The following is a 26302-nucleotide window of genomic DNA, read 5'->3' as shown; positions in this document are numbered from 1 at the left end:
CCATGTAATGTAGTGTATAATGTACACTGCCCTGTAATACCCTGTAATATAATGTACACTGCTCTATAATAACCTGTAATGTAGTGTATAATGTACACTGTCCTGTAATATAATGTACACTGCTCTATGATAACCTGTAATATAGTGTATAATGTACACTGCTCTATGATAACCTGTAATATAGTGTATAATGTACACTGCTCTATAATAACCTGTAATGTTGTGTATAACGTACACTAGGGCCCTGTAATATAATGTACACTGCTTTATAATAACCTGTAATATGTACACTGTTCTATAATAACCTATGATATAGTGTATAATGTACACTGCTCTATAATAACCTGTAATATAGTGTATAATGTACACTGCCCTGTAATATAATGTATACTACTCTATAATAACCTGTATTGTAGTTTATAATCTACACTGCCCTGTAATAACCTGTAATGTAGTGTATAATGTACACTGCTCTATAATAACCTGTAATGTTGTGTATAATGTACACTGCCCTGTAATATAATGTACAGTGCTCTATAATAACCTGTAATATGTACACTGTTCTATAATGACCTATAATATAGTGTATAATGTACACTGCTCTATAATAACCTATAATATTGTGTATAATGTACACTGCCCTGTAATATGTACACTGTTCTATAATAACCTATAATATAGTGGATAATGTACACTGCCCTGTAATAACCTGTAATGTTGTGTATAATGTACACTGCTCTATAATAACCTATAATATAGTGTATAATGTACACTGCCCTATAATAACCTGTAATGTTGTGTATAATGTACACTGCCCTGTAATATAATGTACACTGCAGTGTGGAGCACTGTGCTGCCTATATGTCTTCCTATGCCGACCACCTACACTGTGTACAAGGAAAGATGTTCCCCCATAGACTCCAGTTAGAGGTGTCTCATCTAGCCAAATCAGATCTCCTGCTTTTCTCTGAGGAGGGGCAACATCCCGAGACGTCTGTTAATAGTGTCTGCTTTGGCTTTTTATCCTAAGGGTACGTGCCCTCGATCAGTGTTGGCAGTGTGCAGTACGCTAGGTTGTACAGCACAAGCACAGTGGATGGGATTTATAGAAATCTCATGCCCACTGTGCTTCTTTTCATCGCTACGTAAACTCGGCTTCTATTCACACCATGTCAGTTTCTCCTGTTGAGATGCTTGAGTCTCCAGCATGAGAGAACGCCACAAAGTATGCCACGTGCAGAATGCCACATAATCCTGATTATGGGCACATACTTTAAGGGCTCGTTCAGACATCTGATTTTTCCTTACAAGTGCTGCCCTGTCTTTCACAGATACCTGTCATAGTCTATGGGGCCAGTCACATATGTGTGATTTTTCGCAGTCTGTGGAAAATCACGGAGACATGTCTTATTTTGATCTGAGGCTCACATCAAAATCGGTAAAGTCTATAGGTCCATGAAAAAATTGGAGATCACTCGGATGACATCTGAGTGTGACCCAGTTTCCACAGACTGTCAGAATGGAGAAGGTGGAAAAACATTTCTTTTTTTCTCCAGGTACAAGAAATAGTGACACTCGGATCACACTCTGATCCAATAAAATCTGTCCGCTTTTCTCATATGTATCAAAACCAGACGTCTCAATGAGCCCTAAGTCATGGGGCAAGACTCGTTAAAGGGAACCTGTCAGGTCCAATATGCACACAGAACCACGAGCAGTTCTGGGTGTATATTGCTAATCCCTGCCTAACTGTCCCTGTATACACTAGCATAGAAACAGTATTTCTAAGGATCTTTTACCGTATGCTAATGAGCGCAGGGACTAGTCCCAAGGGTGTTATATCCCCCGACTAGTCCACCCTCTTAGCATGTTAGGATGCCCACAGGGTCATGCTAACATGCTATTCAATGCAGCGTTCACTGTCTCTGCTCTTCTGAATGCCCAGCACTTCCGGTCATGCGCATTAGACCTCTCTGAAACCAGGACGCGTACACCCGGTTTCATACTGCGCATGACCAGAAGTGCGAGGCATTCAAAAGCGAGGTCACAGCTGGTAATGCTGAATTGAATAGCATGTCAGTATGACCCTGTGGGCGTACTAATATGCTAAGAGGGCGGACTAGTCAGGGGATATAACGCCCTTGGGACTAGTCCCCGCGCTCATTAGCATAAGATAAAAGATCTTTAGTAATACTTTTTCTAAATTATAATTAATAATAATAATTTTATTCATTTATATAGCGCTATTAACTCCACATTGCTTTACATACATCAGGAACACTGTCCCCATTGGGGCTCACAATCTAGAGTCCCTATCTATATGTCTTTGAAGTGTGGGAGGAAACCGGAGTACCCGGAGGAAACCCACGCAAACACGGGAAGAACATACAAACTCCTTGCAGATGCTGTCCTTGGTGGGATTTGAACCAAGAAACCCCATCGCTGCAAGACTGTAGTGCTAACCACTGAGATCTCTTTATCAATGCTAGTGTATACAGGGACGGTTAGGCAGGGATTAGCAATATGCACCCAGAACTGCTCGTGGCTCCGGATGTATATTACACCTGACAGGTTCCCTTTAAAGGGGCAATATATTTTTAGGATTCCTACATACTATAGATGGCACCAGAGATCAAGTCCTCTTCCTGCTGAAGAGGCTCCATATTTCTGCAACTGTTGCTCAAATCGATCCAGATTCATTTGCATATCATTAACATGTCTATCCATCCTGTGATTTTCATAATTCCACGAATTTTCCTTCTTGGTATTGTAGGTTAAATGTCGAGGGCTGTATATAGTTTGTTAAAGGAAAGGTGTTGTCCAAAAAAACAAATTTCAATAACTGAAAACATGTAAAGTATTAATGTTTTAATGTTTTGTTTAAATACAGTGGAACCTTGGTTAACGAGAACAATCCGTTCTGGGAGTGTGCTTGTTAATCAAGTTACTCGTTCAGCAAAGCAAAATTTCCCATAGGAAATCATTACAATGCAGACAATTCGTTCCACAACTAGTTAAATGTCCCATCCTGGTCCCCTATTCTGTCATTCCACACACGTACAAACACACACAAACACACACAAAAACACACAAACACACAAGCACGCTCGCACATGCACATATTATGCTCACCTTACCTTCCGTTCCATCGCCTGTCTTCTGGGACTTGCTGTTCTCCGGTGCGGGCCGTGTATCGGGTTACCATAACGACGAGGGAGGAACTTCCTGCCAGAGCGCTGACGTCAAAGGCAGAGCTGCTTGCCTCTGATTGGCCAGCACGCTGCCTTTGAGTAGCGGTGACAGGAACCAGGAACTTCCTGCTTCGTCGCTATGGATGCAGATGCCTGGAGTGGAGCGGAGCGACGCACTACAGGACCCAGGAGATCGGCGATGAAATGAAAGGTACACATATTATATGCTCACCTTACCTTCCGTTCCACCGCCGGCCTCATAGTACTTGTAGTTTGCCGCGAGCACGTCGCGATGTACCCGGGAACTACAAGAACCATGAGACCGGCGGTGGAACGGAAGGTAAGGTGAGCATAATACTGTATGTGTGTGTTTGTGTGGACTGCAAGTGCAGGTCAGAGCGCAGTGGATGGTTGAAACCAGAAGTGTGTGCGGTGAGGATTTTGCTCGTACAGTAAAGCTTTCTCGTAAAGCGGGTTACAAATGTACAGAAAGCTTTGCTTGTTAAGCGAAATTCTCGTTAAGGGGGTTACTCGTTAAGCGAGGTACCACTGTATTATTATTTGTTTTTACTCGATCAAAATATAAGAAAAAATAAAAAGTTTCATATTTTCCACTCTTAAACACTAGGGGGAGCAGCTTCTGAAATTCTACTGTAGAACTAGCTCACATTACACCTGCAGTAAAAGTGGGCAGAATCTGCTCTCCTGTGTGTGATGTCACAGCTCCCCCTCCCAATCTAGGTGTTTCCAAAAAGATAAAGGAAGATGAAGTTTAGGGACACAGTGCGGAGCCATTTTGTTGGTGACCACAAATGTCTAAAGTGTCACCAAGGACAGCTGCATAGTGCTCCTCACATAGCACTCTGCATGCCTTGGTCCAGCAATGCTCTGCTGTATGCACGCCCACCCGCAATGTTCAGCCACATGCAGGCTCGCAATGCTCTGCCGCACACACACACACACACACTGCTCTGCTGCACGCACCCGCATGCCCGCCTGCAATACTCTGCTACACGCACACACACACACACACACGATGCTCTGCCACACGCACGCACAGACGCCCGCACACAATGCTCTGCCACATGCACACACACGATTCTTTGCCACACGCACGCACAGACGCCCGCACGCAATGCTCTGCCACACGCACGCACAATGTTCTGCCACATGCACGCTCGCAATGCTCTGCCACACAGACACACACAATGATCTGCCACACACACGCAGACACACAATGCTCTGCCACATGCACGCATATGCGAGTGAGCTGCACAAACATGGCGCCGATCTCCTCCCTCTGCTGTGATCTGGACAGCCCAGGGGGGCGCGTCTAGGTCACAGCAGGGAGCACTCTTGTATTACGTATACGGTCGGAGTCCGACTATCAGACCCAATGCCATGGGGGCTGCCATAAAGGAGGTAACTGTCATTACACACAGCAAATCTAAGATAGCAGCCCCCAGTGCTTCAGTAACACTAGAATTAAATAAAAACTAAATAAACAGTGAGTTTACTTTTGTATTAAAAATACTTGATTTCATAATCACTATTATTAATATAAAAATAAAAAACATAGCACCTTCCCTTTAAAATAGTCTGCATTGTGCCATATAGTACAGTTTTGGCAATGTTGCCCCTTGTCAGTAGGCAGTGTAATATAGTGCTTATGATATCTCTTGTATAGTGCTGATGATTCAGGCAAAATGTTGTTAATTTATTTCCTCCATTATGATGCCACTCATTAGGCCATCACTCCTTTTTTAAACTTGAGACAATCATGTCATTTTCACAGTCACAAACCTTGGATAATCAGCCTCCATTTCTTCCTCCCCTTAAAGGGGTTATCCAGCTTATTTTGACTTTTTTTTATTATTACTCTATTGGGCTACTTTGGGGCAGGTAAGTAGATAGTGAGCACTTACCTGCCCTGCTGTCAGCCCCTCTTCCCCGGCTCAGAGTGGTCATGTGACCGCTCCTGCTGCGATTTTGCTGCTTCCGGTCATTTCATGTCAACATGGGCAGGACCATGTTGACATGCAAATCTGGGAACAGCTTGTTGCCGCCCTGCTGGGCGGCTACAGTGCGTGGAGTCACCGCCCCCTTCCCTGCACCCTCCCACACATTCCGCGCACCCCGTACTCTCCCCGCCCACGGTGTCACCGCCAGCATCGGGCCCCCTGCTTACAGTGCTTAGGATAGCAAGAGTGCCCGTGCAGTCTGTGTCCCGCTCCCTGCCATCCCCGCGGCTGCTCGCACTACAGCATATCAGCAGCTTCTCACAGTGCGTGCAGCCGCAGGGATGACGAGCGCTGCTGTCGGAAGGTTAGATGAGATCATTACCTCCTGTGACGATCTCCTCTGCCGACGTCACCGCTGTCACTGCCTTCTATGCCTGCCGCGTTCTCACGTCACATCTCGCGGGCGGTAGAGACTCACTAGCGGTGACGTCACGGGCTCTCGCGATACTGCTGAGAACGCGGCGGGCATAGAAGTCAGTGACGGCGCTGACATCAGAAGAGCAGGAGATCGTCACTGCAGGTAATGATCTCATCTAACATCCTGACAGCACCACTCGTCATCCCCTGCAGTGACCTGGGCTATTGAAGTTAGCTCAGGTCACTGCACTGGTCTCCCAGACAATGGGGAACATTCTGTTCTTCATTGACTGGGACAGTGACTATGGTATGGATTGCCGTAGGACCCCCTTATTGGATTGCGCCGGACCCTGATTTTATTGTTCTTTTTAATAAATTGGTGAAAGAGGGAATGTTTGGGGAGTGTTTTTTCAAATAAAACTTTCTTTGTTGTCTATTTTTTTTTTTTTTATTACTGACTGGGTTGGTGATGTCGGGTATCTGATAGACGCGTGACATCACCAACTGCTGGGCTTGTTGCCAGGTGACATTACACATCTGGCATCAACCCCGCATATTACCCCATTTGCCACCGCACCAGGGCAACGGGATGAGTTAGTGCTAAGCGCCAGGATTGGCATATCTAATGGATGTGCCACTTCTGGGGCGGCTGTAGCCTGCTAATTTTAGGCTGGGGAGTGTCCAATAACAGTGGACCTCCCTAGTTTGAGAATACCAGACCACAGCTGTCCGCTTTACCTTGGCTGGTGATCCAATTTGGGGGGGACCCCACGTTTTTTGTTTTAAATTATTTATATAATTTAAAATAACAGCGTGAGGTGCCCTCTGTTATGGATTACCAGCCAAGGTGAAGCTGCCAGCTGTGGTTTGTAGGCTGCAGCCTAGCTGGCTACAAAAGATAGGGGGAACCCCACATCGTTTTTTTTTAATTATTTATTTTTTGGCTAAATACAAGGCTAAGCACCCTTTAGTGCCACATGAAAGTCACTAAAGGGTGCCAGCTTAGAATATGCAGGGAGGTGGGACATTATATAGGTCTTTCTCATCTATCTATCTATCTATCTATCCCATTCATTCATCCGTCTATCTCTCTGTCTCTATATCTATCTATCCTTCTCTATATCTACTCATCTATTTATCTTTCTTGCTGTTTCCGTTTTTTGCGGTCCGCAAAAAAACGGAAGGCACACGTATGACACGGATGCATCCGTGAAAAAAACTGACCCTTTTTTGCGGACCGCAATAACGGAACGGTCATGTGAATGTAGCCTACCTGTGATCCCTATGGGGGTAGGGGTCGGTACAGAACGATGGGGGGGGGGGGGGTCGGTACAGAGTGCCGTGTGTGTGTGTGTGTGTGTGTGTGTGTGTGTGTGTGTGTGTGTGTGTGTGTGTGTGTGTGTGTGTGTGTGTGTGTGTGGGGGGGTTGCAGAGCCCGATGTGTGCTGGGGCGCAGAGCCCGATGTGTATGGGGTGCGCAGAGCCCGATGTGAGGCTGTTATTTCCAATGCTAGAGTGATAACAGGTCAGGCTCTGGGGCAGAATACTCACATGGAATGTGTGTGCAGGGGGAGGGCAGGGGGCGAGGCTGGACACTGGGGTGGGGCTGGGGCCGGGCGGTGCCAGCTCTGACTGAGGTTTTGCACAGGAAGAGGTCAGTTTGCTGGAGCTGAATGTAAACAAAGAGCTGCAGAGAATAAAGGGATAATTCCAGAGGAACAAAAGATAGAAAACAAAAAATAACAATGTAGGGGTGATTTATATGACAATACAGCACAGATAAACTCCAAAATGTTTGGTAAGCTAATGTCGGACAACTCCTTTAAGAGTTTTTGCCATCTAAACGTTAGGTAACACCATGCTGATCAATGGCGGCTCTCCCCAATTCGAATAACATGGCTCTGAAGTCCCTGACCCTGTTGAACATGGTGATGGTCATGCATGTGCTTCACTGTCTATTGTTTGTGGAACAACTGGGCACAGTCAAGTGCTATTCATCTATGTCTGGCATCCCTTAGACAAAATTGGAGTGGTGTCACAAATTTACAATCCATATTTCCATTCAAACAGGGCCCCATTGTCAGATTTGGTGGATAATTAATAAAAAGCCAAAATTTTTTTTTCTCTTTTTCAGTAAATTTTCTCTGATGTCTACTTCTTGATGGTGACAACTGTGACCAGAATGGGGGTCACAAGTGAGCTGACCGAAGTTATATTAAATATCACCTTGGAAATCATCCATCTGCTAACCGGAGAGGTGAGGGATTCTGGCAAAAATTCATATAAGCACATGACTATTAAGGACACGAAGTAGTAGAAGAACCATGGCCGGAAAATGGCGCTATAAGTAAGCTTAGAATTTTAGCATGAGCAGTAAGCCTGTGAATTTACAATACGTTAGGGTAAATGCTGTAATCAAGGATGGGATAGATCAAGCATTGGCAGTCCTTATTTTTACCATATGCTTACAAGTCAATAAAATTCAAACCTTAAAAGGGTTGCCCGGTCTAAATCCATTAGTCTGCACTATGTGACTGCATATTTGTGAATCCTCACATCGCACGTGCTGTGCGCTGTGAGGATCAGCTCGTTACAGAGCAGGTAATGATGGTCATTTATCCGATTACTGTTTCCGGCCTCACTCAATGCAAGTGTATTGAGCGAGGCTCATGCTCTCTACTCGTATTCTAGCCGGGAGCCTACATATCGCATAGTCTTGGACACGTGATCGCCATTCCCGTCTTTGAAACCAGCGAATATACAGTGCATGCACTGTGAGGATTCACAAGTTTTCGTCACATAGTGGTTGCAGACTTATGGATTTAGACAGGAAAACCCCTTTGACTACTGGTCCACTTGAATGCCATGGATTTTTTTACAACCGTCCAGCATTGGAAGTTGGAACCTCCATTAGAAAGCAATGGGTCTCCGCCAGAATATGATTTAATCACCTGTCGTGCCTCTGACAGCCTCGGGTGGATTGGAGATGTACCCGTGGCTGTTAACCAGTTAAAGCCCACTGTCAGTCTCTGACCGTGGGATTAAACATGCGCCAATTGGGAGGGGAGTGTCATTTGCGGCTGCCATTGGCGCGCTCATGACGTGATCGTGGCGCATCATCTGCTAATGGCCTCCATGCCTGTCATTATGGCCCTCCAGTGAGAGGATAATATAATCATATTAGATTATGATTTCTGCTATACAGAGTGTGAGCGAAATACAATTCTTCTATGCCATTGGAACGCCAAATTAATAAGATTTGTTTTACAAGTGGATGAGAAAATCCAAACAGCACACATGGTAATATGGTGTACTGGAGACTTCTGCTTTATTACATCATGTGGCCAGTTTATTTAGTATCTCAAACAAAGAAATAACTGCACCAATAAGAGATGGAGGGGTGTGTGTAGAAATGTGAAACTTCCCTCCAATCATTGTTAGCTGAGCCCTATGACATCATTCAGTTATAAGACAAGATGGTTTCTATAAGAACAAAATGGCTTGTATTCTCTCACATAGAGCAGTGCTAATGCACTGCTCTTTATAACACAATCAGACGATCACAGCTTTATGTTATTAAATACTGTGAAAAGTCAAGAATTAAAAAAAAACTTTTATGAAAAAAATATAACACCTAGAAGTTCAAATCACCCCCCTTTTTGCTCCATTAAAACTAAAACAATTAAAGAAAAAAATGCATGGTATTGCTGCATTCAGAAATAAATTCTATCAAAATACAAAATAGATTAATCCTGTCAGCAAACGGCATAAGTAGAAAAAAAAATGCCAGTATTACATTTTTTTGGGTTGCCGCATCATTGCAATAAGAGGCGAACAAAACATTTTATTTACCCCAATATGATATCAGTAAAAACGTCAGCTCAGGGAGCAAAACATAACACCTCATACAGCCCCAGGTCTCACAAAATGAAAACTTTATGGGTCACGGAGAAGGGCAGTACAAGCAAAAAATATTTTATTTACAAATTTCCCCAAAAAAATATCACCACTGAACCCTTTCACGATATTAAGAAAAGAAGGGGTTCCCGCAAAATGACGTAAACTTACATCATGGCTATCATGCGGGCACAGGAGCTGTACTAGCACGATATCAATGCCGGAAGCTCTGCTTAATCCTTTAAATGCCCCGATCAATAGCGATCGCAGCATTTAGGAGGGTGGGAGAGCGAGTGCTCTTCCTCTCTCACCCTATCAGCATTCCCGCGACGTGATCACAGGGTCCCGATAGTTGCCATGGCAGCCCAAGGTCAAATGATAACTTCCGGGTCTGCAAGCTATAGTGGTCTGTTAGACCATGCCAGGAGCATAATCTTATATAATATAATAATCAATCATATAAATTACTTATGTTCTGGTATCACACTCCTTCGTTATTGCATAAACTAATATACCTAACCTATGTTGGAGGTGTGGATCCAATGATGGAGACTTAACCCATATTTTTGGGAGTATTCCGCCATACAAAGGTTTTGGTATAAGGTCAAAAATGTAATCTTTGAGGTTGCAAGCTATAGTGGTCTGTTAGACCATGCCAGGAGCATAATCTTACAGGTGTTCTGTCAGTATAACACTCACAGGTGTAATGTATTGCAATGCTTGTTCATTGCAATGCATTATATTACTGATCATAGTAATAAGGGTTAACTCCTTTATGACCAAGGACGTACTGGTACATCCTTGGTTGCCTCCCTCCGGTTACCATGGTCTGCAGCGACGAGCCACTGTAATCCCCGCACATGTCTGCTTTTCTGATCAGCAGACTAACAGGCGCAGGGGGATCAGAGATCCACTCGCTCCTGTTAATCCCTTAGATTGCCGCATGACGCAATTACGGGACGCAAATTTGTTGTCACGGTCAGCTGATGACCCCTGACGCTGCCATGACTAACTTCCTGTTAGAGACAACAGAGCGCCAGTACTCACAGGAGATGAGCATTTCTGCTGATCAGAGCTATGCTGCTCTGATCAGCAGAAATGCACAGGCGATCGGACTGTGCAGGCATAAAGTCCCCAAGGGGGACTAGTAAAATAAATAAAATATATAAAAAAAAAAGTATGAAACTATTAAAAATAAAAACTATAAGTTCAAATAACCCCTCTTTTGTCCCATTGAAAATAAAACATTTTTTAAAAAATAAATCAGAAAATAAATAACAAAAAAATTATACCAATAAATACATATATAATTATGTAAAAATAAAAAAGTACGCAAATTTGTTATCTCCGCTTCTGGAACAAACCGAACTATAAAACTGTCACACTAGTTAACCCCTTCAGTGAACACTGTAAAAAAATAAATAAAAATTAATTACTTTTACAACTCGGTGAACGGAGAAAAATAAAACCACATTCCTGAATTTTCTGTTTCTTCTTGATTCTACCTCACAAACTTTCCCAACATGGTACCGATAAAAATTCCAACTCATCCTGTGAAATAACAGGTCTCACGTGACTTTGTCGGCAGAAAAAAACCTATAGCCTTCATTTTTGGTGATATGGAAAACCTTTATTTTGTAACATAAAAAAGCATTCTTTGGTGTGATACTAGCCAATCCTATAATAAAAAAGTATATAAATCTGGTATCGCTGTAATCGTACTGACCTGAGGAATAAAGCCACTTAATCACTTATACTGCAAGGTGAATGGCATAAAAAATAAACAAATGAAACAAATTCTTCAATTGCTGTTGATTTCTTCATTCTGCCTCTCAAAGATTACAGTAAGAATCCTAAAATACCAGATAGCTTAAGAGGGAGTCTAACTAAGCTATGGTTCAATAAACGACTTTTCTGTTTTGCTAATATAGTTGATAGTCACTTTAGGTCCTTGTTACCTTTTGATAAAATACAATCAACTTACAACCTGCTTTCAAACTCTTTCTTCCAATATTTACAAATTCGGCATTATATGCAGCCTCTGTACTCCTCCTTGGTTGTCTCTACACCAACTCGCTTTGAGGGGCTTTGTAGGGCAGGAGTATTGACCAATGGGCTTATCTCTGACATTTATAAGATTTTATTGGTCCCGTGCCCGGAAGAGCCTCCGAGGCACTCCTACATGGTAAGGTGGGAGGGTTACTTGGGTGAGTCTCTTTCTCCTGGTATATGGCAGGGGATTTGGAGAAGAGCAGCTAAGACCTCCACTTGTTATACGTATAAGGAAAACCAATATAAATTACTTATGTTCTGGTATCACACTCCTTCGTTATTGCATAAACTAATATTCCTAACCTATGTTGGAGGTGTGGATCCAATGATGGAGACTTAACCCATATTTTTGGGAGTATTCCGCCATACAAAGGTTTTGGTATAAGGTCAAAAATGTAATCTTTGAGGTTGCAAGCCTCCACATTCCATTAGACCCTAAATTCTACTTGCTTAATATCCCCCCATTTCGAATTGGAAGTAGGAACCAACAGATTCTTCTACATTTGACTACAGCCTCAAGATGGTTAATAGCAAGGAACTGGAAGTTGGCTCGTTCTCCTTCACTCAATGACTTACATTCTTGGGTGCAGGACATTCGAGGTATGGAGCATCTCACAGCTTTAATAAATAACACGTCTGAACGTTTTGAAGCGACATGGAATCTGTGGGATGTATACTGTGCTCAGAATGTTTAATAAGAGTAATTACTTATCAAAGAATATCATCGACGCCTTGTTTTTTTTTTCCCTTTCCCATTTTCATGTTTAATTGTCTTGTCAATTCCATTTGTCTTTACTATATTTGTTACATGATTTGCATTCAATTTCTGTATGCATTCTTTTTTTGAGTGATGTATCCCTGTAATGTTATGTTTGGAAAATCAATAAATACTCAGTTATACAAAAAAAAAAAATTACAGTATGACTCGACTCACATTTATCCTGCGTTCTATGCTGAGCACTTATACTGGGGATTACAGGTAAATTTCTGAAAAACGTAATTTTAGACAAAATTCCCAACAGAAAATTCACTGTAATAAAGCAGATTGAGTCACCCTGAACTCCCGTCTGGCCTGTGATCCAGAGGTGACCATTTTTTTTCTCATGTCTTTGTAGGCGTGCACAAAAGTGCGGTCAGTAACAATTTCGTGCACCTTTGAAAAGACAGACAACTCTGAAGAAAGTCCAGAGTAACTCTGTTGCCTCATTAGTGATTGGATCCATCAGGGGTTTCACCTGAATCTTGTATTTTGGAGATGTAGATGGAAACACTAATGTAAGTGCTCAGCATATTGCACAGGATAAGTTTGAGCTGATCCAAAATGTTCTGTACACCAAATTGCCACCAAATAGCATTCAACTCAACCTACAAAAACAAGTCCTCCCTCAGGAATATCATCTGTTAACAGATATATTGGGGACTTTCATGTTACTAGTAGCACATAGTCTCTGGAAAATCACTGTGACTCCTTCATAAAAAGAAATCCATTAAATCTGCATTCCCAAATCCAAATGGCCCCTTTCCTTTTGAGCACCACAATGTACCTAAACCACAGTTACTGTCCTCATGTTTGACATTGTTGTAGTGCAGAGAACCCGCATAATTTATAGGGTTTGTGTCTCCAGAAGTAGTACCTGGGCACAATGTACTGGGCACTACAAGGGCTTTTTTGCAATTTTAAATTCTGCTACATTCACTGCGTTTGACTCCTTGGGTGATTTGCAGATACAAAATCGTCAATACACCAATAGATGTATTCCCAGAGTGGTGTAATTTCCAAAATGTATTCACTTAAGGGGGTTTCTGCTTTTTTTTGCACTTAGGGGCTCTGCAAATGGAATCCACAGTTTATTCTAGGAAAATCTGTGCTCCAAAAGTCAAATGGTGCTCCTTCCCTCCTGAGCACTGCGTTGCGGTCAAACAGTACGATACAGTCACATATGGGGTATTTCCACGTTCAGGATAAATTGTGTAACATGTTATGAGGCCTTTTTTTTATCTAATCCTCTTGTGAAAATTGGAAATCTGTGGTTAAAACAACATTTTAGTGGTAAAAAAATAATTATTGTTTCTTCAACGCCCAATAGTATAAAATTTTGTGACACGTGGTTCAATATGCTCACTGTACCCCTAAAGGAATTCATTGAGGAGTGCAGTTTGTAAAATCGGGTCTCTTGTGGGGGATTTATGCTGTTCTCATACCTCAGGGACTTTGCCTGTGTGACATGACACACCCAAACTATTCCAGCAAATTCGGAAGTCAAATATGGCACTCCCCCTTAGCATTGCATTGTACCTCAAAAGTAGTTCTCAATTATATGGAGGGTATTGACGCATTCCAGAAAAATTATACAACAAACTGTGGTCTGTTTTTGTCTTATTAGCCGTTATAAAAATTTAAAACCTGGGGCTAAAACAAAATTTTAGTGTAAAAAATGTAACTATTCTTTCTTCACCGCCTAATAAAATTTTGTGGCACACCTGTTGTGTCCATATGCTCATTGCACCCTTAGATGAATTTACTGAGAGTATACTTTGTAAAATTGGGTCACTTTTATTGGGGGAGGTCTGTTTTTCTGGCATGTCAGGGTCTCTGCCAATGTGACATGGCACCCCTAAACCATTCTAATTAAATCTGAACTCCAATGTGGAGCTCCTGTATGCATTATGCCTCAAAAGCAGTTTTCAACCACATATGGTGTATTGGCGAATTCATGAGAAATTGTGTAACACGTGGTATGGTCCATTTTCTCCTATTACCCTTTTTGAAAATTAAAACTAAAGCAACATTTTATTGGAAAAAATATTTTAATTTTTTTTATTTTCACAGCCTAATGTTATACAATTCTGTGAATCATCTCAGGGTTAAAATTGCCCACTACACCCCTAGATGACTTCCTTTAGAGGTGTAGTTTCCAGAATGGGGTCATTTGTGAGAGGTTTCTGCTGTTTTGGCATGTCAGGGGATCGTCAGATGTGACATGGCACCCGCAATCTATTTCAGTCAATATTGTGCTTCAAATTCAAATAGCGCTCCTTCCGACCTGAGCCCTGCCGTGCGCCCAAACAGTAGTTTTGTTGCGCATATGGAGTGTCCTTGCACTCCGGAGAAATTATTATTATTATTATTTATTTATAGAGCACCATTAATTCCATGGTGCTGTACATGAGAAGGGGGTTACATACAAAATACATATACAACTTACAATAGACAGACTAGTACAGAGGGAAGAGGGCCCTACCCTTGCAGGCTTACATTCTATAGGATTATGGGGAGGAGACAATAGGTGGGGTGTAGGTCAGGCGGCAGCTCCGCATGGTGGACGGGCGGCAGCTCCGCACGGTGGTCGGGCGGCAGCTCCGCACGGTGGTCGGGCGGCAGCGAGTTCATTGTAGATTGTAGGCATTTCTGAACAGGTGGGTTTTCAGGTTCCGTTTGAAGTTTGCAAGAGTGGGGGATAGTCTGACGTGTTGAGGCAGCGAGTTCCAGGAGACTGGGGATGCTCGGGAGAAGTCTTGGAGTCGGTTGCGTGAGGAGCGAATGAGAGAGGAGGAGAGAAGGAGATCTTGGGAGGACCGGAGGTGACGTGTTGGAGTGTAGTGGGAGAGTAGTTCGGAGATATACGGAGGAGAAAGATTATGCACAGCTTTGTAGGTCAGTGTTAGTAGTTTGAATTGGATACGGTGGAAGATTGGGAGCCAGTGGAGGGACATGCAGAAAGGAGAAGCGGGGTGGTATTGAGGAGAGAGGTGGATCAGTCGGGCAGCAGAGTTAAGGATGGACTGGAGAGGGGCGAGCGTGTTGGCAGGGAGGCCACAGAGGAGGATGTTACAGTAGTCGAGGCGGGAGATTATGAGGGCATGCACTAGCATTTTAGTAGATTGCGAATTGAGGAAAGGGCGGATTCTGGAAATATTTTTGAGTTGAAGACGGTAGGAGGTGGTGAGGGATTGGATGTGTGGTATGAAGGATAAGGCAGAGTCAATTGTCACTCCGAGGCAGCGAACTTTGGGTACTGGCGAAAGCATGGTGTTATTTATTGTAATAGATAGATCAGGTGGAGTGTGTAGGTGAGACGGAGGAAAGATGATTAGCTCAGTTTTGGTCACATTGAGCTTTAGGAAGCGAGAGGAGAAGAAGGAGGATATAGCAGATAGACATTTCGGGATTTTGGACAGTAGAGATGTGGCATCTGGGCCAGAGAGGTAGATCTGAGTGTCGTCGGCATATAGGTGGTATTGGAAGCCATGGGAGTTTGAGTTGTCCCAGGCCAAATGTGTAGATAGAAAAAAGTAAGGGTCCTAGGACAGAGCCTTGAGGGACGCCAACAGAGAGATGGTGGGATGAAGAGGTTGTGTGAGAGTGGGAGACACTGAAAGTGCGATTTGAGAGGTATGAAGAGATCCAAGAGAGGGCAAGATCTCTGACACCAAGGGAAGAGAGGGTCTGTAATAGGAGGGAGTGGTCAACGGTATCGAAGGCTGAGGACAGGTCTAGAAGTAGGAGTATAGAGAAGTGCTTGTTCGCTTTGGCAGTAAGTCATTCGTAATTTTAGTCAGGGCAGTTTCGGTAGAATGATGTGGACGGAAGCCGGACTGTAGGTTGTCAAAGAGAGAGTTAGAGGAGAGGTGGGAGGAAAGTTCAGCATGGACATGCTGTTCTAGGAGTTTTGAGGCAAGTGGGAGTAGTGATATGGGGCGATAGCTGGTAGTAGAGGTTGGATCGAGGGAAGGTTTCTTTAGGATAGGTGTGACTGTTGCATGTTTAAAGGCAGAGGGGAAGGTTCCAGTCGTTAAAGATAGGTTGAAGAGATGGGTTAAGGCTGAAATTGCACAATACATTGTGTGGTTCATTTTCTAAGGCCCCCCTCTGAAAATAAAAAAAATTGAGGTTAAAAGAATATTTTGGTAGTAAAAATATATTTTTTTTTTCATGGCTAAACGTAATAAAATTCCGTGAAGGACCTGGGGTTTCAAGTTGCTCACCGCACATTTAAATAAATTCTTTGAGGGATGTAATGTGCAAAATAGGGTCATATGTGGGGATTTCCACTGTTTAGGCATACCAAGGGCTGAATAAACGCGATATGGCGTTCGCTATCTTTTCCACCGAATTTTGCATTCCAAAAGTCCTTTTTCTGCATACTTCGGAGACATTGCACAACAAATTGTATGGTCAATTTTCTCTTCTTACCCTCTGGAACATGCAAAATTTGAAGCTAAAGTAATATTTTTGTGGGGAAAAACGTACAATTTTCATTTCTTCCTTCCATATTGCTTAATTCCTCTAAAGCACCTAAAGGGTTAATAAACTTAAAATAGTTTCAAAAATTGATCTTATGTGAAGTAGATATGTGTTAAATGTTATTTATTAATGATTGTGTGATATAACTCCATGGTTTAAGATCATAAAAATTAAAAGTTTGAAAATTGTGAAATTTTTACATTTTTTGTCAAATGTTAGATATTTTTCTAAATAAACGCAAAAGATATCAACCAAAATTTAACACTAACAGGAACTACAATGTGTCATGAAAAAGAAATATCTCAGAATCACTGAGGAATATTGAAGCATTCTAGAGTTTTTACCACATAAAGTGACACTAGTCAGAATTTAAACTTTGGTCTCATCAGTAAGGTGAAAACAGGTTTGGGAGTGAAGTTTTTAAAAACAAAACAAAAAAGTACCGTATTTTTCGCTTTATAAGACGCACTTTTGTTCCCCCAAATTTTGGGGGAAAGTAGGGGGTGCGTCTTATAATCCGAATATACGGGGGTGGGGTGTGTAATTAATATATATATATATATATATATATATATATATATATATATATATATATATATATATATATATATATATATATATATATATATATATATATATATATATATATATATATATATATATATATATACTGCAGGGTCCAGGGGAGGTGGGGGCAGCTCTGGAGCGGTGCTGGGGGCTGGTCAAAGCTGCAGGAGGGAGCCTTTGATCTCCGGCTCCCGCTCATATATGCACTGCCGCTATCCATCACCGTGGTGCTGAAACCGCACCACGGCGATGGGCTGGGGCAGCGGCGCATATTATATCTGTCTGCGCCCCCCATTGATGGCACATGATCCCCTCTGTGTTAGATATGGCACCCATACTGCTGCCCATAGTAAAATAAAAAAAAGCTTTACTTACCTCCAGCGCTGATCTCCCGGTGTCTCTGCTGCCGCTGTCATCAGGCACGCAAAGATGATATCACTCTATTGTGCAGATCACATGACCGGCACCGAGAACCAGGAAATGGAGGAGGAGCAGCAGCACGGAGGGAGACACGAGGAGGGACAGCGCTGAGAAGGTAAGGATAGAGTGTTTTCTTTTACTATGGGCAGCAGTATGGGGGCCATATCTAACACGGGAAGTGTGCCATCTATAGTGGCCATGGGCAGCACACATGGAGGCCATATCAAACACAGGGGAGGTGTGCCATCTATAGGGGCCATGGGCAGCACAGGGGGACGTGTGCAATCCATAGGGGGCCATGGGCAGCACAGGGGAACATGTGCAATCCATAGGGGGCCATGCGCAGCACAGGGGGACATGTGCCATCAATAAGGGGCAATGGGCAGCACAGGGGGACGTGTGCCATCCATAAGGGGCCATCCATAGGAGAACTGTGCCAGCTGTAGGAGACATGTGCCATCCATAGGAGACCTGTGCCAGTTGTAGGAGGCGTGTGCCATCTATAGGAGACGTGTGCCATCTATAGGAGACCTGTGCCATCTATAGGAGACCTGTGCCATCTATAGGAGACCTGTGCCAGCTGTAGGAGACGTGTGCCATCTATAGGAGACCTGTGCCAGCTGTAGGGGACGTAGGCCAGCTATAGGGGATGTGTGCCAGCAATAGGAGACTTGTGCTAGGCTGCCAGCAATAGGCTACGCGTGCCAGCACAGGGGGACATGTGCCATAAATAGGGGACATGTGCCAGCAATAGGGGATGTGTGTCATCAATGGGGGACATGTGGAATCACTGGGGGACGTGTCCCAGCACAAGGGGGCTATATTCAATATAAGGGGGCCATATCCAGATTAAGGGGGGCTAATTTTAGGATGGGGGGCTATGAGGGACATATACCCTATATGATTTGTTAGACGGACACTGGCATTATAAGATGGACCCCATTTAACATTAAAAAAAAATTCTCTTTTCCTTCACCAAATTTGGAGCTGCGTCTTATAATCAGGTGCGTCTTATAAAGCGAAAAATAGGGTATACATGTTTGGTATCTACATGCTTGTACTATGGAGAACCATACTACCAGGTCAGTTTTTACCAAATGGTGAAATGGTAAATAAAAATCCCTCAAAAATTGTGGAATTGCACTTTTTTTTGCAATTTCAATGCACAGAATTTTTTCCTGTTTTCCAGTACACTATGTGGCAGAGTAGTTGGTGTCATTCAACTCATCCCGCAAAAAACAAGCCCACATATGGTGATTTTGACGGAAAAATAAAAAAGTTATGGCTCTTGAAAGATGGAGAGGGAAAAATACAAAAAAAGGAAAATTGCCGGGGGGTGAAGGGGTTAACAATATGACATCTTCTGGGAATGTAATGTATATACTGATGTTCAATGTAGTCTCTCTCCATATACAGGATTACACAGTAGTGAGAAAGGCATCTGGAGAGTGTATGACCTCCAGTAGCTATCCTAATCTATCCAGAGGATGGCGCATGGCACAGAAGCCCATCGTAGAGAAGCCTGTACCTCGCTCTCTAATCCATGGTAAGAACAATGAGCAGAAGATCCTAGAACTCACCAATAAGATCATTGAGCTGCTGACTGGCGAGGTGAGCGCTGCTGGAATACTGGGACATTATTATACAGTAACACAAGGGGTGATGTGTCTGGATGATGACTGTATCATTATGTGTTAGGTTCCTATAAGATGTGAGGATGTTTCTGTGCATTTCTCCATGGAGGAGTGGGAGTACATAGAAGAACACAAGGATCTGTACAAAGACATCATGATGGAGGACCACAAGCCCCTCACAATATTAGGTATGCATACTTTACTCCATTCGCTGTTGATTTTTAGGCTTGTTCCACAAAATTCTTTGCAACGTGGTAGGATTTCATTTAAATTTGCATGAAAGTCAGAATCCCTAGGGTAGTTTTGCGTGTGTTTGGGTGATTTGAGACAGGGTGTAGGAGCTTACCTTTTATTTGGAAGTCAAAGTTGAGAAGTATGAGTATAAAGTTGTTTTTATCTAGTGTCCAGATTATAAGGTGTCATTATGAAAAAAACTTGACAGTTCATTCATGCCTTTAGTCATAACATTAAACATGTCAAGAAGACCCCATGTGGCCTAATACCCCAAATGTATTTTCTGCCACTACCTACTATAATGAAACGCCATTCTTGAGAAGCTAGTCTATAGAATCTTGTGTTTAGAATCTAATGGATGTGCCAATTCTGGGGCGGTTGTGGTCTGTTATTTTTAGTCTGGCGAGGGCCCAATAAGCATGGCCTCCCCAGCTTGAGAACACCAGCCCCCAGCTGTCTGCTTTATCTTGGCTGGGTATCAAAATTGGGGGGACCGCACGGCATTTTTAAAGTTATTTATATAATTTTAAAAAAGCCGCATGGGGTCCCTCATATTTGGATGCACAACGAAAATAACACACACAGCTGGGGGCTGCAGCCTCCAGCTGTCTTCTTTATCTGCTCTAGATATGAAAATACAGAGGACCCCAGTTCTGGAAAATCGCTATGGCTCCCCTCAAAAAGAAATCCAGCTTTTTTGTTTCCAATTTTTTGCTTTTAAATGCTCCCCTCCTTTCTCAGGCCCACAGTGTGCCTAACCACATACAGTGCCTTGCGAAAGTATTCGTCCCCCTTGAATTTTTCAACCTTGTCCCACATTTCAGGCTTCAAGCATAAAGATAAAAAAATTAAATTTTATGGTAAATAATCAACAAGTGGGACACAATTGAGAAGTTGAACGAAATTTATTGCTTATTTTAAACTTCTATAAAAAATAATAAACTGAAAATTGGGGCGTGCAATATTATTCGTCCCCTTTAAGTTAATACTTTGTAGCGCCACCTTTTGCTGTGATTACAGCTGCAGTCGCTTGGGGTATGTCTCTATCAGTTTTGCACATTGAGAGACTGAAATTCTTGCCCATTCTTCCTTTGCAAACAGCTGGAGCTGAGTGAGGATGGATGGAGAGCGTTTGTGAACAGCAGTTTTCAGCTCTTTCCACAGATTCTCGATTGGATTCAGGTCTGGACTGTGACTGGGCCATTCTAACACCTGGATACGTTTATTTCTGAACCATTCCATTGTAGATTTTGCTTTATGTTTTGGATCATTATCTAGTTGAAAGACAATCTCTGTCCCAGTCTCAGGTCTTTTGCAGACTCCAACAGGTTTTCAAGAATGGTCCTGTATTTGGCTCCATTCATCTTCCCATCAATATTACCATATTCCCTGTCCCTGCTTAAGAAAAACAGGCCCAAACTATGATGCTGCCACCACCACGTGTTGATAGTAGGGATGGTGTGTTCAGGGTGATGAGTTTTGTTGTTTTTACGCCAAACATATCGTTTGGCATTGTGCCCAAAAAGTTGGATTTTAGTTTCATCTGACCAGAGCACCTTCTTCCACATGTTTGGTGTGTCTCCCAGGTGGCTTGTGGCAAACTTTAAATGACACTTTTTATGAATATCTTTGAGAAATGGCTTTCTCCTTGCCACTCTTCCATAAAGGCCAGATTTGTGGAGTGTATGACTGATTGTTGTCCTATGGACAGACTCTCCCACCTCAGCTGTAGATCTCTGCAGTTCATCCAGAGTGTTCATGGGCCTCTTGGCTGCATCTCTGATCAGTCTTCTCCTTGTTTGAGATGAAATTTTTGAGGGCCGGCCGGGTCTTGGTAGATTTGTAGAGTATGATACTCCTTCCATTTCCATATGATCACTTGCACAGTGCTCCTTGGGATGTTTAAAGTTGTGGAAATCTTTTTGTAACCAAATCAGGCTTTAAACTTCTCCACAACAGTATCATGGACCTGCCTGTTGTGTTCCTTGGTCTTCATGATGCTATCTGCGCTTTAAACAGAACACTGAGACTATCACAGAGCAGGTGCATTTATACGGAGACTTGATTACACACAGGTGGCTTATATTTATCATCAGTCATTTAGGACAACATTGGATCATTCAGACATCCTCAATGAACTTCTGGAGTGAGTTTGCTGAACTGAAAGTAAAGGGGATGAATAATATTGCACGCCTCAATTTTCAGTTTATTATTTTTTTATAAAAGTTTAAAATAAGCAATACATTTCGTTCAACTTCACAATTGTGTCCCACTTGTTGTTGATTCTTCACCATAAAACTTACATTTTTTATCTTTATGTTTGAAGCCTGAAATGTTGGAAAAGGTTGAAAAATTCAAAGGGGCCGAATACTTTCACAAGGCACTGTATAGTGTCCACATGCTTGGCATTTCTGTAGTTAGGAGAGCCTGCTTAATTTACGAGGTGCGCTTTTTCAGAAGCACGCTCTGGACACAATGTATGGGCACTACAATGTACTGGGCACTACAATGGCAGATGGCAATTTTCACTCAGCAATATCTATTGATGCTTGTTTCTAGAAAACACTCGTAGTCAAAATTGTTGCTACACCTGTAGATAAATTCTTAGTGGGGTATCATTTCCAAAATAGGTTCACTTGAGGGGTGATTCTGCTCTTCTGGAACCTAGGGGCACTGTTTATGGAGTCTGCAAACTATTGTACGAAAATCTGTACTCCAAGAGTCAAATAGTGCTCCTTCCCTTCTGAGTCTTGCCGTGTGGCTTAGCAGTGCTGCACAGTCACATGTGGGGTATTTCTACGTTCAGCACAAATTGTAGTGCAATTTTTACCCATTTCCTTGTGTTAAAATGTAAAATCTGATGCTAAAACGAAATTTTTGTGGTAAAAATGTAATTTTTTTTTTTTTTTATGACCCAATGGTATAAAATTCTGTGCCATTCCTGGGATGTCAATATGATCACTACACCCTTAGGTGCATTCATTGATAGGTGTAGTTGATGAGGTCACTTATGGGGAGTTCTTCCGATTCAATGGCCCTGCCAATTTGAACATGCAGCCTCATACCATAGCAACAGAATCTGCACTACAATATGGCCTTGCTTACCTCCTGAGCTTTGCGCTGGCCTCAAAAGTAGTTTTCGACCACATATGGGGTATTGGCATACTCACGAGAAATTGCATAAGAAATTGTATCATTCATTTTCTCCCATTATTCGTTTTGAAAATTAAAAACTTGGGGCCAAAGCAACATTTTAGTAAAAAAAATATTCATTTACTCAGCCCAATGTTATACAATTCTGTGAATTGTCTGAGGATTAAAAATGATCACTAATCTCCTAGATGAATTCCTCGAGAGAGGTATTTTTGAAAATGGGGTTACTTGTGAAGGGTTTCTGCTGTTTTTGCATGTCGGGGCGTTTCAAATGTGAAATGGTGTCCACAATCTCTTCCAGTCAAAATTGCACTCCTTCCCTTCTGAACCCTGCCGTGCACCCAAACAGCAGTTTTCCATCACATCTGGCTTATCAATGTACTCAGGAGAACTTGCAGATCAAATTGTATTGTGCATTTTCTCCTGTTACTTTTGTGAAAGTAAAAAAGTTATGGTTAAAGCAACATTTTTGTGGGAAAAATTCGATTTTTTTATTTTCACTGCCGAAGGTTATAAAATTCTGTGAAGCAGATAAATTCCTTGGGGGGATATAGTTACTAAAATGGGGTCACTTGTGAGGGTTTCCACTCTTTAGGCACATCAGGTGCAAATGCAACATGGCGTCCGCTATTGATTGTAGCAAATTTTGCATTCCAAAAGTAAAATGGTGCTCCTACTCTTCCGAGCCCTTCCATGTGCCCAAACAGTTGTTTTCTACAACATAATTGGTATCGGTGAACTCTGGAGAAATTGCAAAACAAATTATTTGGTCCATATTCTCATGTTAATCTTGTGAAAATAAAAATTGGGGGCTAAAGCAACATTTTTGTGGGAAATTATGATTTTGTTTTTTTATTTTCAGAGCTCAATGTTACAAAATTCTGTGAAGCACCTGAGGCTTGAAGAGGCTCACTACTAACTAGATAAATTCCTTGATGGATATAGTTTCCAAAATGTGGTCACTTCTGGAGGCACATCAGGAGCTCTGAAAACACAACATGGCGCCCACTAATGATTCCAGCCAATTTTGCACTCAAAAAGTCAAATGGTGCTCCATCTCTTCTAAACCCGGCTATGTGCCCAAACAGTAGTATTCCACCACATATGGGGTATTGACGTACTTGAGAAATTGCACAACAAATTGTACAGTCCATTTTCTCCTGTTACCGTTGTGAAGATGAGAAACAATTGGGGCTAAAGTAACATTTTTGTGAGAAAATTTAAAATTTTAATTTTTTTCCTTCTACATTGCTTTAGCTCCTATGAAGGACCTAAAGGGTTAAGAAACTTCTTGAATGTAGTTTTGAGCACTTTGAGGGGAGCAATTTTTAAAACAATGTCATTTTTGGGTATTTTCTGTCACCTAGGTATCTCAAAGTCACTTGAAATGTGATGAGGTCCCTAAAAAAAAAAATAGGTTTTGTGAATTTTGTTGGATAAATGAGAAATTATTGATGAACCTTTAACCTTTTTAACTTCCTAACAAAAAAAAATTAGGCTGATGTAAAGTAGACATGTGGGAAATTTTTTATTATTTTGCGTGATGTGGTTTAAGGGCATAAATATTAAGTTTGAAAATTGCAAAGAAAGTTTTTGCCAAAGTTTACAAAATCTTCACAAATAAATGCAAAACATATTGTCCTATATTTACCACTATCATGAAATACAATATGTCACGAAAAAACATTCTCAGAATCATCGGGAAGCTTTGAAGCGTTCCAGAGTTACTACCAGATAAAGTGACACTGGTCAGAATTGAAAAAATTGGCCTGATCATGAAGGGGAAAACAGACGCGGGGGTGAATGGATCAGAGTGTCACTATTGTTTCATTCTTATTTTATTCAATACTATTACATGAAAATCTGCAACTTATCTCATCAGAGAATTCTGCTGCTTTCTCTATGAGAACTGATCTTTCATTCTCATAATTCTGGGTAAAATCTGTCTTCAGTGAATACAGATTGTTATAATAGGATGACATGGATTTGTGTAAGATTCTATAACTGTTATCTCTTATCTCAGCAATATAAAAATCTGTGTTCATTGAAGACTGATTTTACTTGGGAATTTAGAATTTTGAGAATGAAACATAAGTACAAGAGGAGAAAGAAGTAAATTTGTCTTATAAGATATATTAGAAAGTTGCTTATTTTCATCTGTGTTATTGATTTATAAAATACAAATTAAAACGACAGTAACACTTTAACCCCTTCGTCCCGAAGCAAATATTTAGAAAATTACGCATACGGTAATTTCCTTTACACTTCACACATACTTGCTATTTAGTGATGGCAGATCACTTAAAGGCGGCGTCACACGCAACGATTTATCTGACGATATGTCGTCGGGGTCACGGATTCCGTGACACACATCCGGCATCGTTAGCGACGTCGTTGCGTGTGACATCTATGTGCGACTCCGAACGATCGCAAATAGGTTGAAAATCGTTGATCGTTGACACGTCGGTCACTTTCAAAATATTGTTCATCGTTTGGAATGCAGCAGACATATTGTTACGTTTGACACCCTGCAAACAATGAGCAACATCCACACGACCGCCTTGGTCAAACAATATATCGCTGAACGATTTTGCGTCGCTCGTGCGATCGTTACGTGGTACCGCTAATAAACGACCTATGTGCGATCTCGGCAAATCGTAACTACGAACTGGGTGTGTCACATCGCTCATGAGATCGTTAGATAAATCGTAGCATGTAAAGTGGCCTTAACCCTAGAACGCATGCCTGGGGCCTCGCAGACCTGCTAGGTTGTTTGTTTTCTATGGTAGATTTCTATGGTTGCGCGTTCTAGAGTTAAAATCTCAATAAAAACATTTAGGGGGCTTTACATGCAACGACACCGCTAACGAGATGTCGTTGGGGTCACGGAATTCGTGACGAACATCCGGCCTCGTTAGCGACGTCGTTGCGTGTGAAACGTACGAACGACCGCTAACGATCAAAATTACCTAATCGTTGATCGTTGACACGTCGTTCTAATCTTAAGTATCGTGTTGCAGGACGCAGGTTGTTCGTCGTGAGGCAGCACACATCGCTACGTGTGACACCCCAGGAACGACGAACAACACCATACCTGAGTCCCCCAGCAACAAGGTGGGCATCACTTTTTTTCGGCTGCTCTCCGCCCCTCCGCTTCTATTGGTCGTCCGCTTAGTGATGCCGCACGAACCGCCCCCTTAGAAAGGAGGCGGTTCGCAGGCCACAGCGACGTCGCTAGGCAGGTAAGTATGTGTGACGGGTTCTAGTGATGTGTGCTACGGCAGCAATTTGCCCGTGACGCACAACTGACGGGGGCGGGTGCTTTCACCAGCGACATCGCTAGCGATGTCGCTGCGTGTAATGTGAAACAAATGTGGAAAATTTCACAGGGTATGAATATTTCTCAAGACACTGTATATTTGGGGACTTTAGCCTACCTCTGGATCAACACACTAGGATCCTGATTTATCAGTGTGTTTTTGCCAGACTTATGTTTTACACTTATATAAGTTGCAAAATTTTTGCTCAACT

At 42.2% G+C, this 26302-nt stretch overlaps 1 protein-coding gene across 2 annotated transcripts in view; it reads left to right on the top strand.

Moving 5' to 3' along the window:
- LOC142311191 (uncharacterized) overlaps positions 1 to 26302 on the top strand; it is a 38507-nt gene that overhangs the window by 4651 nt on the left and 7554 nt on the right. The window contains exons 2-4 of one of the 2 annotated variants that reach the window (XM_075349382.1): positions 7704 to 7826; positions 19167 to 19361; positions 19449 to 19572. In XM_075349382.1, the coding sequence (XP_075205497.1) occupies positions 7731 to 7826; positions 19167 to 19361; positions 19449 to 19572 (415 nt within the window). In that variant the 5' untranslated portion in view covers positions 7704 to 7730. Of the gene's footprint in view, positions 1 to 7703; positions 7827 to 7859; positions 7917 to 19166; positions 19362 to 19448; positions 19573 to 26302 lie in introns of those variants that run through there. The other variant, XM_075349383.1, reaches the window with a different exon arrangement.

Source organism: Anomaloglossus baeobatrachus, chromosome 5, assembly GCF_048569485.1.
Source record: "Anomaloglossus baeobatrachus isolate aAnoBae1 chromosome 5, aAnoBae1.hap1, whole genome shotgun sequence".
Classification (NCBI taxonomy): domain Eukaryota; kingdom Metazoa; phylum Chordata; class Amphibia; order Anura; family Aromobatidae; genus Anomaloglossus; species Anomaloglossus baeobatrachus.
Note: the sequence above shows the minus strand (reverse complement) of the source record. Positions and strands in the feature narration are given on the sequence as shown.